Source organism: Stegostoma tigrinum, chromosome 8, assembly GCF_030684315.1.
Source record: "Stegostoma tigrinum isolate sSteTig4 chromosome 8, sSteTig4.hap1, whole genome shotgun sequence".
Lineage (NCBI taxonomy): Eukaryota > Metazoa > Chordata > Chondrichthyes > Orectolobiformes > Stegostomatidae > Stegostoma > Stegostoma tigrinum.
The window spans coordinates 84343115-84360376 of NC_081361.1; the positions used below are offsets into that span (position 1 = coordinate 84343115).

General features: G+C 42.1%; 1 protein-coding gene across 1 annotated transcript; it reads right to left on the reverse strand.

Annotated features, from left to right (window-relative positions):
• Positions 1-661: 661 nt before the first annotated feature.
• On the reverse strand, positions 662-16821 carry acp5b (acid phosphatase 5b, tartrate resistant). The gene is made up of 6 exons (XM_048539805.1): positions 16486-16821; positions 14746-14939; positions 13541-13668; positions 9670-9861; positions 9082-9229; positions 662-1041 (listed from the first exon to the last, which is right to left on the reverse strand). The coding sequence occupies exons 1-6, from the start codon at positions 16610-16612 to the stop codon at positions 802-804; spliced, it is 1029 nt and encodes a 342-aa protein (XP_048395762.1). The 5' UTR covers positions 16613-16821; the 3' UTR covers positions 662-801.
• Between the last annotated feature and the right edge of the window lie 441 nt (positions 16822-17262).

Consider the following 17262-nt stretch of genomic DNA (forward strand, 5'->3'; position numbering starts at 1 on the left):
AAACATCTTCTCTGTATGCACTCTATCCAGGGCCCTCTGTATTCTAAAAAAAAACTCAGAAGAACTGCAGATGCTGGAAATCAGGAACAAAAACAAAAATTGCTGGAGAAACCCAACAGATCTGGCAGAATCTGTGGAGAGAAAGCTCAGTTAACATTTGGTGTCCAGTTCTGAAGAAGGCTCATTGGAGCCAAAATATTTACTCTGTTTTCTCTCCACAGATGCTGCCAGACCTACTGAGTTCCTCTCAGTATTCTGTAATTTTCAATGAGAAAACCCCCCACATTCTTCTAAACCTCATCGAGCGCAGCTGCACAGTGGCTCTGTGGTTAGCACTGCTGCCTCACAGCGCCAGGGACCCGGGTTTGATTCCACCCTCGGGTGACTGTCTGTATGGAGTTTGCATATTCTCCCCGTGTCTGCGTGGGTTTCCTCCAGTTTCCTCTCACAGTCCATGAGCATACATGATGGAAATTTGGAATGCACTCGTAACTGATATCACCAGCCTCAATTTCCAATATGTGATCTCAAAGCTCTGTATCTGCAAGGTTGACAAATTACTTCTTCTGCCCCAACAATTCAATCTTATTCTTTTATTATTCCACTTTTTTTTTAGTGAGAAGTTGACAGACCACTGTCAGCACATTACAATACCCATTCCAATAGATCAATTAACAGTCCACAGTAAAATCAATTTTGAATTCAGTCTCCTAGACACTACAAACTGGTTGAAGTGCATGCATATTTTGAACAATTCTACAAGAAATCAATTTCTTTTCAAGGCATTTTTTCTCCCCTGATTTAAAGGTTGCGCCTTGGTAATGCAGTTTGGAAAACCACCATCCCATACGGCTGTCTGTATGATGCAAACATTTGTTCTGCAGTAATTCGAATCAGTACAAATCCACCCAAAGCACCAATCTCAGCGTTGTAGAAATGTAGCCAATTGCTTGGAACCTTCTCCTTGTTCATTGTTGATGAGTCAACGAAACTCCCGCTTCCACTGACAATGTAGGCAATCCCCTCACCTTCACGAATAAACTGCAGAGGGAAAAAAAACCCATTTAAATCCATCTTACTTGGAAGCAATCCCCACTCACCATCAATGGTTTGATTGTCATCACTAGTCAAACAGATTTGTGGTTAATCTGTTCTGGAGTTGGAACCGCTTTTTCATTGTACTCAGTCCCCTTCCATCAAGGAGAAACAGGCGGCCACTAAACCAAATGAAAACCAAGGAACTGCGCATACTGGAAACCGAAACAGAAATTCTGAAGAAGGGTCACTGGGCCCGTAGCGTTAACTCTACTTTCTCTCCACAGATGCTGCCAGACCTGTTGAGATTTCGTAGCAATTTCTGATTTTCTGAAGAAAGAGAAATTTGAGAGATGATGGTGAGCCAGTAACAGCAGCAGGTTTGACGTAAAAGACAAAGGGAAAATTTGGATGGTGGTATATCTCCTTCTCACGGTGAATAAGATGTAAGGGAAGCATTGATCTGGATGGATAGTTGTGTACATATTAATGTTTGCACAATCTTCAAAATGACTGATGTGGCCAGATATCTTTAATTTGGATCTGGGCAGTTAAAGCTTCCAAACACCTCAATGAAGGCCAGACTAGTTCAACAGTGTCAAAACTGACTCATCCGTGTTAAAGTCTAACTACAACGTAAACCTTAATTTATATTTTCCTGAAATTATTATTAAAGTATCTTGCCAGAGCTGACATTATTCAGTGAAGCAGTCACTGTATAGGTTCAGTACACTGGAGAGCCAGCACTGTGGGATTGCTGCTCTGACACCTATGTTTTTCTCCAGGGTCAGTTGCCCAGATTTCTGACCCCAGCATCTGATGCCAGAGCCCTCGGAACTGTGCAGCGCACCTTTATTCCTTGTTGGGTAGGTTAGTTGGGACTAGCTGAGTCACGCTCCTTTACTTCTGCACAGAGAGGGAGTAAGGTTAAGTTGAAGTTAGTTCAAGTTAGGGGGAGGGTGTTGGAAATGGTGCTGGAAGATTGGGCCTGGAAGGGGCAAGAATGGTAGTCAGGTCAGGTCTGGGAGGGATGAACGTGAGTCAGTGCGGTTCAGTTGATGAACAGGGAGGGATCTGCTTAATGGTTGGCCAGGGGTCAGGGAAGATCTTAACCCCTTGAATATGTCTTAGCTAACTATTACATTAAGCATGTCAGAACCTTCCAAAATCAAAGAACAAAGAACAAAGAAAATTACAGCAGAGGAACAGGCACTTCGGCCCTTTAAGCCTGCGCCAATCCAGATCCTTTATCTAAAACCTGTCACCTATTTTCCAAGGATCTGCATCCCTCTGCTCCCTGCCCATTCATGTATCTGTCTAGATACATCTTAAATGACGCTATCGTGCCCACCTCTACCACCTCCGCTGGCATAGCGTTCCAGGCACCCACCACCCTTTGCGTGAAGAACTTTCCACGCATATCTCCCTTAAACTCTTCCCCTCTCACCTTGAAATTGTGACCCCTCGTAACTGAGTCCCCCACTCTGGGAAAAAGCTTCTTGCTATCCACCCTGTCTATATCTCTCATGATTTTGTAGGCCTCAATCAGGTCCCCCCTCAACCTCTGTCTTTCTAATTTAAATAGTCTCCATCTTTAACTCAAAGCTGAAGGTATTTTCAGAGTTGCAAAGGCCGGGTAGTTTTCCATTAGAAGTTTAAGCTTCCCAGGGAATTCCCATGTAGTCGGTGCAAATGGGTCTCCATGAGATCCCGAAGGACATTTAGTCTCAAACTATCTCCTCGAGATCAGGGCCTTTGCATTTTATTTCCAAATTCAGTCTTCCCATGTTGTTAAAACAACAACGTTTTGTTCATTCATTCATTTTTATTGAATTCAAATTCCAGTATCTGCCATGATGGGATTCGAACTCGGATCCCCAGAACATTGCCTGGGTCTCTGGATTAACGTCCAGCAATAAAACCACTTGGCCATGGCCTCCCATGACCAACATATTTAATGTAATAAGACATCCCTAAGGTCCTTCACAGGGGTGACTGTCCAAAGAAAAATTGAGCCCCAAAACAAGATGTTAGGACATGTGATCAAAGGTCTTTCAAGGAGAGGAGAGGGATTGAAAAACTGAGAGGTTTTAGGAGGGAACTCTAGAGCCCAGATTCCAGGACGTTCAACGCACAGTCACTAATGGATTAGCAGAAGTAACGTCTTCCCAGACCATAGGGCTGCTCTGTCATTAGACACAGAGAGAGGGAGAGATGCTAGAACTGGGGAAGCCACGGAAATTTCTAAGTGCATCTTAAATGACTGAAGGAAGTTACAGAAAAAGGGATATGAAAACAAGAATGAGAATTTTAAAATCAACATATTGTTGTTATGAATTAACTGAAAATAGTGCATTGATAAGCATGCCCCACTGGTCCTAATTTGGCCCATCATGTTTGTTTCATCATTCCATCATGGATGATACATTTCTCTAACCCATTCGCCTGCTTTTTCCCCATAACTCTTGATCCCCTTCTTAATTAAGAATTTATTTATCTCTGTCATAAATACACTCAATGACTTGGATTCCACAGCCTTCTTGAAACAATGGTTTCCAAAGATTCATCACCCTGTAGCTGAAGAAATTCCTCCCCCCCCTCAGTTCTAACGGGTCATCCCTTCACTCTGAGGCTGTATCCTCAGGTCCTAGTCTCTCCTAGTAGTGGAAACACTATCTCCAGGATTTGTCAATCCCCTAGCCAAGCTAGTCCATCCAACCAACAATTTGGAAAATTGCTCTGTACATAAAAAGCAGGAGAAATCCAATCCGGCCAATTAACGCCCTATCAACCTACTCGCAATCATCAGTAAATTGATGGAAGGCGTCATTAACAGTGCTATCACGCAGCGCCTGCTCAGTGATGCCTAGTTTGGGTTCTGACAGGGACACTCAGCTCCTGACCTCATTACAGCCTTGGTTCAAACATGGACAAAAGAGCTGAATTCCAGAGGTGAGCTGAGAGTGACAGCCCTTGACATCAAAGCTGCGTTTGACTGAGTGCAGCATCAAACAGCCCTAGCAAAACCAGAATCAATGGGTATCAGGGGGCAAACTCTTCAGTAATTGGAGTCATACCTGATACACAGTAAGATGGTCGTGGTTGTGGGAGGTCAGTGATCTCAGCTCCAGGACATCTCTGCAGGAGCTCCTCAGGATAGTGTCCTAGGCCCAACCATTTTCAGCTGCTTCATTAATGACCATCCCCCCATCATAATGTCAAAAGTGGGGATGTTTGCTGATGCTTGCACAATATTCAGCACCATTTGTGACTCCTCAAATATTGAAGCAGTCCATATTCAAATGCAACAAGATCTGGACAATATCCAGGCTTGGGCTGACAAGTAAAAAGTGACATTCGTACCACACAAGTTCCAGGCTATGACTGTCACCAATAAGAGACAATCTAACCACTGCCCCATGGCATTCAATGGTGTTACCATCACTAAATCCCCCACTATTAACATCCTGGGGTTACCACTGACCAAAAACTCAACTGGACTCACCACATTAACACAGTGGCTACAAGAGCAGGTCAGAACCTAGGAATCCTGCGGTAAGTAACTCACCTCCTGACTCCCCAGAGACCCTCGGACAACACCTTCCAAACTCACAACCACTTCCATCTAGAAGGACACGGGCAACAGATAGATGAGAACAAGTTTCCCCTCAAGCTACTCACCATCCTGACTTGGAATATAAGGCCATTCCTTCACTGTCACTGGGTCATAGTCTGGGAATTCCCTCCCTAATGGCATTGTGGATCAACCCACAGCAAATGGACTGTAGCAGTTCAAGAAAGCAGTTCGCCACCACCTTCTCGAGGGGAACTAGGGATGGACAATACATGCTGGCCAGCCAGCAATCCTATACATGAATAATAAAAAAAATTGCTATCTAGACCTCTCAGTATTCTGTAATCTCATCCTTCTAATCTCCATCAAGTACAGACCCAGAGTTTCAACCACTTTTCATTTAGCAAGTCCTTCATCTTTGACATCATTCTTGTAAACCTCCTCTTGACCACCTCCAATGTCATCATATCTTTTCTTAAGTACAGGACTTGAACTAAGACTCCCAAGACCCTGTGTGGCTCAGATTTACAAAGCTTTTCCCCATTTAGAACATAGAACATAAAACATTACAGCGCAGTACCAGTTCTTTGGCAAGGAAATAATCTACGCCTCTGTTCTTGCTGTAAAAGTGCATAAACTTCCATTTTCCCATAATGTATTCCATCCGCCACTTCCTTGCCCAATAAGTAGGGGTTGTGCCTGAATGTGACATCTATGCTCACTTGGCTTCATTTCAATCTTTCAGGTTGGACAAAATGGGCATCGATGTAACAAGGACAGATACCCGCAGCTCAACCTTCAGGCCTGCCTAACTTACAACACTGACTTCCCAACAAATGACTCAATCTGTTCTTGGGTTTATTCCAGCAGCATACATGAGGGACATGAACAGAAGATCAAAATGGTATGCGTCTATATAGCAACTGAAAATAAAGTAGCTAAGGATGGAGAGAAACGCCATTAACTTTTCAGCTCAATGATACTTCTTTGGAACATCAGTTTTTCTCCACAGAGACTGCCTGACTAACTGAATATTTTCAGCATTTCCTGCACAATAATTTCTCCCTCAATGTCAGTAAAATAAAGCCGCTGGTTGTTGACATCAGGAAGTGGAGGGCACACCCCTGTCTGTTTTAGTGGTGCTGAGGTCAAAAGTTTCAAGCTCCGAGAAGTAAACACCACCACCAATGTGTCCTAGTCATCTACGTTGATGCAACAGTCAAGAAACCACACCAACGTCTCTACTTCTTCAGAAGGCTAAGGAAATTCAATAAGTCTACAATGACTCTTACCAATTTTTATAAATGCACTGTAGAAAGCATCATATCTGGATGCATCACAACAGGCTGGGGCCATTTTCCCTGGAGTGTTGGAGGCTGAGGGATGACCTTGTTCTGGTTTATAAAATCATGAGGGGCATGGATAGGGTGTATAGCCAAGGTCTTCTCCCCAGGGTCTTGGAGTCCAAACTAGAGGCAGAAGTTTAATGTGAGATGGGAAAGATTTAAAAGGCATCTGAGGGGCAACGTTTTCCATACAGAGGGTGGTGCGTGTATGGAATAAGCTGTCAGGGAACATGGTAGAGGCTAGTACAAATACAACATGTGAAATGTATCTGGGTGGGTACATGAACAGGAAGGGTTTAGAGGGATATGGGTCAAATGCTGGCAAATGGGACTAGATTAATTTAGGATATCTGGTCAGCATGGATGAGTTGGAGTATTTCAGTGCTGTACATCTCTATGGCTCTCTGACTAAGGCCACAAGAAATTACAGAGTTGTGAATGCAGCCAGTCAATCTTGCAAACCAGCCTTGCATCCATTGATTCCATGTACACTTCCCGCTGCCTCAGGAAAACAGCCAACATAATCTGAGACTCTACAACCCCAGTTGTACTCTTTTCCATCCTCTTCCATCGGGGAGAAGATATAAAAGTTTGAAAACATACCAACAGATCCAAAAACAGCTTATTCCCCACTGATTTCATACTTATGATCAGGCCTCTCACAAATCTTGATCTTTCTCTGCACCTACTCTGTAGCTGTAACACTATACTCTGCATTCTATCCCATTATCTTGAATTATTTAAATAAAGTATGATTTGCCTGGATAGCATGCAAACTCTACTGTATGTCAGAACACATGACAATAAGTCCCTCTACACCTGTATTCCTCATGCAGATGGCCTCAAGGCCCTCCGCTTCTTTCTGTCCCGCAGGCCCGACCAATCCCCCTCCACCGACACACACATCCGCCTAGGCGAACTCGTCCTCACCCTCAACAACTTCTCTTTCGATTCCTCCCACTTCCTACAGACAAAGGGGGTGGCCATGGGTACCCGCATGGGCCCATGCTATGCCTGCCTCTTTGTAGGTTACATGGAACAATCCCTCTTCCGCACTTACACAGGCCCCAAGCCCCACCTCTTCCTCCATCACATTGATGACTGTATCAGCGCCACCTCTTGGTCCCCCGAGGAGCTCGAACAGTTCATCCACTTCACCAACACCCATCCCAACCTCAAGTTCACCTGGGCCATCTCCAACACATCCCCCACCTTCCTGGGCCTCTCAGGCTCCATCTCAGGTAACCAGCTAGAAACTGATGTCCATTTCAAACCTACCGACTCCCACAGCTACCTAGAAAACACCTCCTCCCACCCACCCTCCTGCAAAAATTCCATCCCCTATTCCCAATTCCTCCGCCGCATCTGCTCCCAGGATGAGGCATTCCACTCCTGCACATCCCAGATGTCCAAGTTCTTCAAGGGCCGCAATGTTCCCCCCGCAGTGGTCGAGAACGCCCTTGACCGCGTCTGCTGCATTTCCCGCAACACATCCCTCACAGCCCGCCCCCGCCACAACCGCCCCCAGAGGATCCCCCTCATTCTCACACACCACCCCACCAACCTCCGGATACAACGCATCATTCTCCGACACTTCCGCCATCTACAATCTGACCCCACCACCCAAGACATTTTTCCATCTCCACCCTTGTCTGCTTTCCGGAGAGGCCACTCTCTCCATGACTCCCTTGTTCGCTCCACACTCCCCTCCAACCCCACCACACCCGGCACCTTCCCCTGCAGCCGCAGGAAGTGTTACACTTGCCCCCACACCTCCTCCCTCACCCCTATCCCAGGCCCCAAGATGACTTTCCATATTAAGCAGATGTTCACCTGCACATCTGCCAATGTGGTATACTGCATCCATTGTAGCTGGTGTGACTTCCTCTACATTGGGGAGGCCAAGCAGAGGCTTGGGGACCACTTTGCAGAACACCTCCACTCGGTTCGCAATAAACAACTGCACCTCCCAGTCGTGAACCTTTTTAACTCCCCCTACCATTCTTTAGATGACATGTCCATCATGGGCCTCCTGCAGTGCCACAATGATGCCACTCGAAGGTTGCAGGAATAGCAACTGATATTCTGCTTGGGAACCCTGCAGCCCAATGGTATCAATGTGGACTTCACCAGCTTCAAAATCTCCCCTCCCCCCACTGCATCACAAAACCAGCCCAGCTCATCCCCTCCCCCCACTGCATCCCAAAACCAGCCCAGCTTGTCCCCGCCTCCCTAACCTGTTCTTCCTCTCACCCATCCCTTTCTTCCACCTCAAGCCGCACCTCCATTTCCTACCTACTAACCTCATCCCACCTCCTTGACCTGTCCGTCTTCCCTGGACTGACCTATCCCCTCACTACCTCCCCACCTATACTCTCCTCCCCACCTATCTTCTTTTCTCTCCATCTTTGGTCCGCCACCCCCTCTCTCCCTATTTATTCCAGAAGCCTCTCCCCATCCCCCTCTCTGATGAAGTGTCTAGGCCCAAAACATCAGCTTTTGTGCTCCTAAGATGCTGCATGGCCTGCTGTGTTCATCCAGCTTCACACTTTGTTATCTTGGATTCTCCAGCATCTGCAGTTCCCATTATGTCTGACATAAATCAAATCATTGCCTGTTTTTATTTTAATGACTATTGTCTGCAGCATGTTAGTTTTTTAATCAGCAAGTAAAGAGTTTTATCCACAATTTTCAGGTCATGAATATGCAGAAATACTTAGCATCGGAAGAACTGCTCCTTCTGTGAGCAAAAGTAGAGCTTTCATCGAGTTGTCGAGTGTGTAAGTTCTGGGAGGTTTCCTGGCTCTTTGTGGAGGTACAGAAAGATCTTGACTACAAATAAATATGATCTACAACTAGGTATGTTTGCATATTACAGAAGTGGATTATTAAATACATTCACGACATGTGATTTCAGGAGAATGGGCTTCATATATAAAAGCACCTAACTGGACAATATCAAGTGTTGTAATTTAATTAATAATGAAGAATATTATCGTGTTTGAAACATCCTGAATAAACCCATAAAAATCATGCAGCTAATGCTTTCAGAAGTCATAATTTAAAGTTCCACAATTGCAGAAGTGGGAATAATATAACAATGAAAGTTGATTCAATATTTCCTACCTGCAGACTATGATCATGGCCACTGATATAGGCTGTCACATTGTACTGCTTTAGAAGTGGTCTTAACTGATTTACCAGACATGGAGTCGGACCATGTTGTCCTATTGACCACACTGGATAGTGACCGGCAACAATCAAATAGTCAGACCTAAAACAGAAGCCAACAAATCACAGACAATTTACCTGACAGTACATTTTCCATCAGGATACAGAGTTAGGAAAGAGAAATGGGATTAGATAGATAACTCCCGTCAAAAGGATAAAGACTAGATGGACTCTCACTACAGGATACTCTACGATCTTTTCAGGCCTAGATACTATTCAAACTCAATTCAGACCACAATAGCAGCAATAAGTCACTCTCCACTCACCAGTTACCTTTATAACTATTGTACTTTTTACACTGTCTTCCCTCACATGAAGTATTATACCCCTCAAATGCTCACACAACCGCTATCCTGATAAATGTGAAGACAATGTGTTAACCCACACACTGTCTTGTCTCTTGTCTAAGCCAATTTGGTAATGTTAGGTTTAGTCTACAAAATTCTACTCTGGATGTGACTTCTTTTAATTTTCTGGTGTTACCTGGAATGTGCGAGTTTTTGCTGGATCCACTGTAGCTGCTGCCTGGCTAACTGGGGATTTTCAGGTCCATCCGGCAGGTTGGCTTCATAGGTGTTTCCACAAATCACAACAGTATCGATCATCAGAATAGTGACAGAAACGCTGATATCAGGAACCTTAAAATCCAATTCATAGTAGAGATTTGGAAAGTTCCTACAACAAAACGCATAGCCATTTAATCCAAACTGGACTGGACTGCTGTCAGCTTTAATTCCAAACTCTTGAGTGAAAAGATAGCTAACCTTAGCTAACCTGGATTCTGACTTCTAAGCATTGTCACGTTTGTAAATACCTGAATAAACTGCATTTGTTCTGGAAGAGTTGGCTTCTCTAACTACATAATTACAGTAGAAGTGACTGACTTTAATGTGACATAAAATTATTTAGGCTCTGCACGCTGTGCTCCTTCCACACCCAATGCCCTGATGGCTGCTTCTACTGGCAGGGCACATACATTCTCAATGGGCTTACATGCATTGGTAAATATTTAAATCAGTTCCTTCACCAGATGTTTGAACTTTCAAATGACTGTAGGGAAAATCATCTTCAACTTGCTGTTCGAACATCGATAATTCTGACAGATGCTCTGTGTGTTTCAGTCTCTACTAGAGCTGACATGCTACACGTTGTCTCGTACTGACTCGGGGTTGGGGGGGAGGGGACCCAACAGTCTGGTTTCTCAGGACATACGTCCTCTGTTTCAAAACACAGAAAACATCCTTGGAGTAACTTTCCAATCAGCACATTGGGACTGGATAACATCGTCCACACAACTACTGTGCCAAATTTCAAATAAAAGTCTATCTTCTTTAAGGCTAGCTGCTTAATAACTATAGAATTCTTCCATTTTCTGATTGGCAGCCAACCGACTGACAGCAGGTGGTCCTGTTAGGGGAGGGCACCTCCAAAATCACAGTTTCATACAATGAAGGCCCTTCAGCCCATTTTCATCAAAATTATTTATGTATATAACAAACAATAAGGGTCCCAGCACTGATCCTTGTAGAACACCACTATACACCAGTCTCCAGTCAGTCAAACAGCCTTCTACCACCACCCTCTGCATTCTATTACTAAACAAGCTTCTGAGCCCTCTCACCAAGTTTCCCTCAGTTCCACAAGCTTTAGCCATCTCAATCAGTCTTCCATGAGGAACTTTGTCAAAAGCTCTACTAAAATCCACATAAGCTACATCAACTGAACTTCCCTCAACGTCACATGATCACATTTTCAAAAAATTTCTAACAAATCTGTTAGGCATGACCTCCCTCTGATGAGGCTATGCTGACGATCCCTAATTAACATGTACCTTTCCAAGTGTTTATTAATACTCTCATCAGATTTTTCTCCAATGGCTTCCCTACCACTGACATGGAGCTCATCGGTCTGTAGGCTTCTGGTTCATTTCTAAAAAGTGGAACCATATTAACCATCCTCCAGCCCTCTGGTACTTACCCTGTGGCCAGAAAGGAATTAAAAATTTGTGTCAGAGCCCGATCAATTTCCTGCCTCGCTTCCCACAGCAGCCAGGGGTACAATTCATCCGGGCCAGGGGATTTGTCAGTTTTTAACCTCAGTAGAGCCTCCAATACCCCCAATTCCTTCCCAGTTCCTATGTCAAACTGTGCCAGTTCCTCACAGACCATTTTCCTGAATCCTGTATCTACGTTCTTCTTTTCCTAAGGAAGGACTGAAGAGGAGTATTCATTTAACCCCCTTCCCATATCCTGCAGCTTCATGCACAGGTTGCCCCGAGTCCCTAACAGGCTCTACTTTTTCCTTGGTTAACTGCTTCCCTTTGAAGTATTTATAAAATATCTTCACATTCCCCCTAATTCCGTTTTCAAGTCCTTTTCAATGGTCCCCTTTTGCTTTTCTAATTGTTTTCTTAATTTCCTTCCCGCACTTCCTGTATTCCTCTAGGGCTGCATCTGAAATGTTTCCTTTGGATTTACTAAAAGCCCTACTTTTCTTCCTCATCCAGCCCTAATTGTCCTAGACATCCAGGATTCTCTGAGTTTATTGCTGCTACATTTCCCGCTAAAGGGTACATGTTGGGCATGTTGTACTCTCCAAAGCTTCTTGTCGAGTGCCTCCCACTGCTCTGCTGTAGACTCACATGTAAGGAGCTGTTCCCAGTCTACCGTGGCCAGATCTTTCTTTTATTAAAATCTACCTTCCCACAATCCCAAGCAATCTTTTTTAGGCCATCTTTTTCCTTGTCCAGAATAAATTTGAACTGTAGTGTTGTGGCCGCTTTTGCTAAAGGAAAAGTTAAAAACACTGCCACGTTGAACACTTGTCCGGTTTCTTTCCCCAGAACCAGATTCAGCACTTCACTGTCACTTGTTGGGCATTCTACGAATTGGTACAAAAAGCTCCACTGGACACATTTCAAACAATCAGCCCCCACTAAACCCTTAACATTATGACTATCCCAGTTTATGGTGGCTATGATGAAATCTCTAGGTCTCTTCCTCTAACACAACAGTGTCTTTAACAATAGAGCACAAAAGCTGACGTTTCGGGCCTAGACCCTTCATCTAGGCCCGAAATGTCAGCTTTTGTGCTCCTGAGATGCTGCTGGGCCTGCTGTGTTCATCCAGCCTCACATTTGGTTATCTTGGATTCTCCAGCATCTGCAGTTCCCATTATCAGTGTCTTTAGCAAGCTGTGGGGAACAGAATCAGAGATCATTATCATGATACCGGGAGGAGACTGGAGCAAGGATACCTAGCAAGTCAAAGAGGACTCATGAGTAGGAATAAAAGAGAAAGGAGGGCAGGACAATTTTTATCTTCTACCTATATATTTTCTTTTTCATTATTAAGGGGTTTGTTAGATTTTTATCACTCTGTATTTCAAAGATTTTGCTGCTGGCATGCATGCTCTTGGGTGTCAGTGAACACAAAACCATTTGCCAGGCCAACAACTCACAGCATGGCAGTATGTACAGGGCCAATCATTCCTCCAAGTTACAGTTTTTCATTAATGATTGTAAGGATTAATTAAATCTTTGTGCAGTGCATGTGTTTAAATCACTTGCTTCATAACAATGAAACTGCACTCAGTGCTTTTCTTGAACAAAAATCCACTCTAAATAGGAGCAAAGTCTAATTTGAAATATCTGGCCATGCTTGGCCCACTTGTAGCAGGAAGGAATGGACAATCTATCCAGCTGATGCATCCTCAAACTAAACATTAAATGCTAAACTAATTGTTGTACTAGACAAATACTTTATAATGTGCTTCTTCAAAAGGAGTTGAATGCTAAGAAATATTTACCATTTGGTCATATGCTTCACAGTTTTCACACAAGAGTTTGGCTGTCTTCCAGAACAAATAATATTCAAAGTTGGCAAGTCAAAAGCAATACAGTATTGCCAAGGTGAAATTGTAAATGGAGTAGATAAAATGGAAATGCTAATTAATTCTTCATAATTACAGGAAAATCCAAAATCACTCGAAGTTGCTAGGTTGCACTGAAAGGAAATCTCAAAAGCTCTGGCAGTATCTTCAAAAGAAGTCATGGTTAATGATAGGCTTATAGAATGTTAATTCATGATTGGATGATGCCCCTTTTCAGTGGCACAATGTCCAATTGGTAATAAACCTTTTTAAAATCTATACTGTCCACAATAGAAAGGAATGAAGAATGAATCTATCACGGGTTTCTACATCTGCTTACTTAATTAACCAGATGTCTCCAGCCGATGTAGATTCCTTGGATGCTTAGATGGATTACCAGATTTGTGGGAAAGGTGACATCTTTAATTCTGCCTTTCTAAACTAAAAGTACTATGTCACATGACAGATGTTCAGAATCACTTACCATCTCTTAGAGGCCACAGAATAAGCAACCTGTGCTGAAACATTACCCAAATGATCATGGTTTCCTGCCAGAATATACCATGGAATATTGGCAAGGGACGGAGCTGTGAACACATTCTCAAATGTCTCCTATTTAGAGAATTTAAAAATATCTATGTCAGTGACTGAGTGCATCAGTGACAGATGTGGGAGGAGAGCTAATTTACAATGATTCATAAATGTAGAAGAATTGAAAATAAATAGCTGGTTCCAAAGTCAGAAAAAAAAACTTTGTTTAACTGAATATTATGGTTGAACATTGCTTTATAAAGCAGAGTACACTTTAAAATGGAAAATCTATTAATTCTTGATGCAGTTAACTTCCCTTCAATTACTCGATTTAGTTATTTTAGAATTTTTGTCAGCAAAATTCTAAATGTTAATCTGACAAATTGAATTATAATAGACATGATTTCATAATGTTACATGATCAAGTTTTTTTTTGTTTTGCCTCACTGTATTTAACCTCCCGGATGTTTAATTGCTTTACAGCAGACATGTGGTTTAAAAATTCACAACGGTGGCTTAGCTAATTGCTTGCGATTACAGTTCTGCCAACCATTAAGTTCCAATGTAAATGTTACACTTCATTTTGCAACATCTAAGGGTCATGAAAATAATTTACATTAGCCAGACAAATTGTATTACATGACATGGACTTAATTAATTTCACAATCACCATTTATATGGGAACTCAATGTTTAACAGATGCTGTATTTTGCTGTCTCATTAGATATCTTTTATATATTACTATAAATTTACATAAATGATTGCCAATTTTAGATCAGGAATTCATGGATAGAATACACTATTAGAAAGAGCAAATGCAGCTTAAAAATGTAAGCATGGCATAACCTTTAAACAGTTGCTACTTTCCTGGAATTACCTAATTGTCAACAGGCAAGCTTGGGGTTTAGGATCCACTTAGAATGCATATAATTAAAATATCAGCATATTGTCTTCTCTCATTAACTGTAGAAGGCTTTACTGTGCATTCCATTCCTGTTGCAACCTCCCACAATGAATCCAAATACAACTGGAGATGGCAGCAACTAGCCAAGCTACTTTGGGAATCTTTACCATTACTAAGTGAAACACATTCTTGAGCCTTTGAAAAGAGATTTCCCACTTTATACACACCCAAGATGAATGAATAAATCAATTTACCTTAAATCTGAAATCATTTACATCATTCACACCATGGTAGTAAAAATTATCTCCAACATTAATTACAAAATCTGTTCCTGTATATTGCGCAACTCTCCCCATCTCATCTGCTATGGCTTTCTGAACGATTGTTGCATAAGGTGGATCAGGCAGACCTCCCCAGTCTCCAAATGCAATAAATCGCATGTCACAGACTTGTAAGCAAACAGAAGACCAAAACATCAAAATGTTATTACATCTGGACTGTGTAACACAGAATCACCAATGAAGGTTTCAAGAATTTGCAGCAGACTACTATTTTTAAACAATAAAACTACACAGATTGATGAAAGCAAAATACTGTAGTTGCTGGAAATGTGAAATAAAACATAAAGTACTTTATTCTTTGTGTTTTGAAGAAGTCTCCCTCTTTCCACAGGTGCCACCAGACTGCTGAGTTTCTCCAACAATTTGCATTTGTTACATAAGGAATTACAAACAAAATATCCAGTCAGGATCCCTTCTATCTGACCCTCATCAACATGCTCCCCTGCCACCACTTGAAATTAAGTAGATGTACAAACGAAGATGGTGAAAAGATAGCAGCTTCCAGCAACCCAGCACATAGGCAGAGAAATTCCTGCATTATTTCCAAATCTCTGCAAGTTTGGCAATAAGTATTATTGACACAAACGTGAAAATGTTTTTCCATGTCACTTTTGCTTCTTTTACCAATGAGAAGAGACCCCGAATCTATCCAAGATTGTTTTATTCCTCTTTATGTTGCAATCCAATTAAAGGTTGGGTTTGAGACTCTGTATCTTAGTTTGGGACATCCTGTGATACAGGTTCCCCTGCTCAACTATTTGTGGGCTACTGCTTTTGGTATTCAGATGCTCTGTACACCACTTAGCCATCTTTGCAAAGCTGAGCTCTGATAAGCATTCTCGCAGTGCCGGGTATGCAATACTTTGCAAGAATCTTGGTGTGAAGATTTTACAAATAAATATCAGATAGCAAAGACAGAATTTTTAGTTATTTGATGCCAATAGTTTGTCCAAATCTATCACCGGTAAAGAAGTAATGCAAGAAGCACTGCACAGGACACTGATCTTTGTTCTGAAACAAACACCATATTCTTTCCAAAGTCTTTGTGTAAGCCTGCCACTTGGTGAGCTTCTATTCTTGCCAGGTATGGTTGATTTTGACATCCAGTCATTGGAGAAAGTATTTCCAAGACAGCAAACTCTCTGTAGCTAAGGAAGGGGTATGTTATTTATGGTGACTGGGAATGCGTGCCTGACAATGTTGTGTATGACTGTCTTAAATTGCAACAGACACATCTAATACAGAATTCAATCTTGAACGTGGCGAAACACCTCACATCTCTCACCCTTGTCTATTATATATTTTCCAAACATATTTCCTTAGATGCACATCAATAGCAGTTTAAAAACGTCAAGCAGAAAAGGCCATGGAAACAAAGCCTTATTGTAATTCAAATTACTTTAAACTGAACACGTTAACTTAAATTACATTAAAAAGTATGCAATGTTAATTGGGAATTTAATATTTTCCAATTATAGCTGACAAAATAATTGATTCCAAACCAAGTAGCTTTCTGCAGATTAAACAGTTCCAAAAGTGTCAATGATAATAGACACTACGTAACGTTGCTTTTTTTAAAATTAAAGTTAGTATAAAAGACATGCAGGATCCCAAGTAAAATTATACAATTATTGTACATCAAACGAAATTTACCTTCTCGGGGAAAGGACACCACTAACTGCAAATAAGCTGTAATCAATTGAAGCACTCGTTTACATAGGTCCATGAGCAAGGCGCAGGACAATGGATTAACCAAAACGCAGGTGATGTGAGCTGGCATACATTTTTCTCAAAGCGCAACGCGGTGGTTGCCACAGAACAGCGCCCATTCAATTATACACAATCGGTAAGAGCCAATGAACTGAGTTTAGCAACACGCCTGCTTGCGTGACAAGACCTCCGGTAAGACATTGTTGAAAGATGCTTTTCCTTTCAAAATTTATCAATCATAAACATGGAAGTGTAGTTATCAAAATTCCAGAATTTAAAAGAAATGCAGCTAAGGAATTTTTCATTATGAGAACTCTCCCCTGCGGCTCATAGAGCACTGCATCATAATTGAATCGTGAAAAGCCTGCAAAAGGCAAAAGAATCTTGGTTCATGGTGTCATGTGTTGTGTGTTCTACTGTTCTGAGACTGCTCTACCTTTCTTTACCCCTCACTATTCAGTGGTCATTTCTCCATCGTATAAATCCAATAAGGCTTTATAAATTTTGTAGCCAATTTGTTTTGGCTACGAATTATAAAGAAACATCTGAAGTCAATTGGAAGAAAAAAATCATTGATTTTCTTATCATTTACACGCTTTAAGATTGTAAACTTTGCATGTGAGATTCCTGTAAGAAGACTGAGAATCAATACCTTTGTAATTTGACTGCTTGTAACCGATTTAAAACAATGGAGCCCAAAACAAGTTTCTTTCGGCTCCT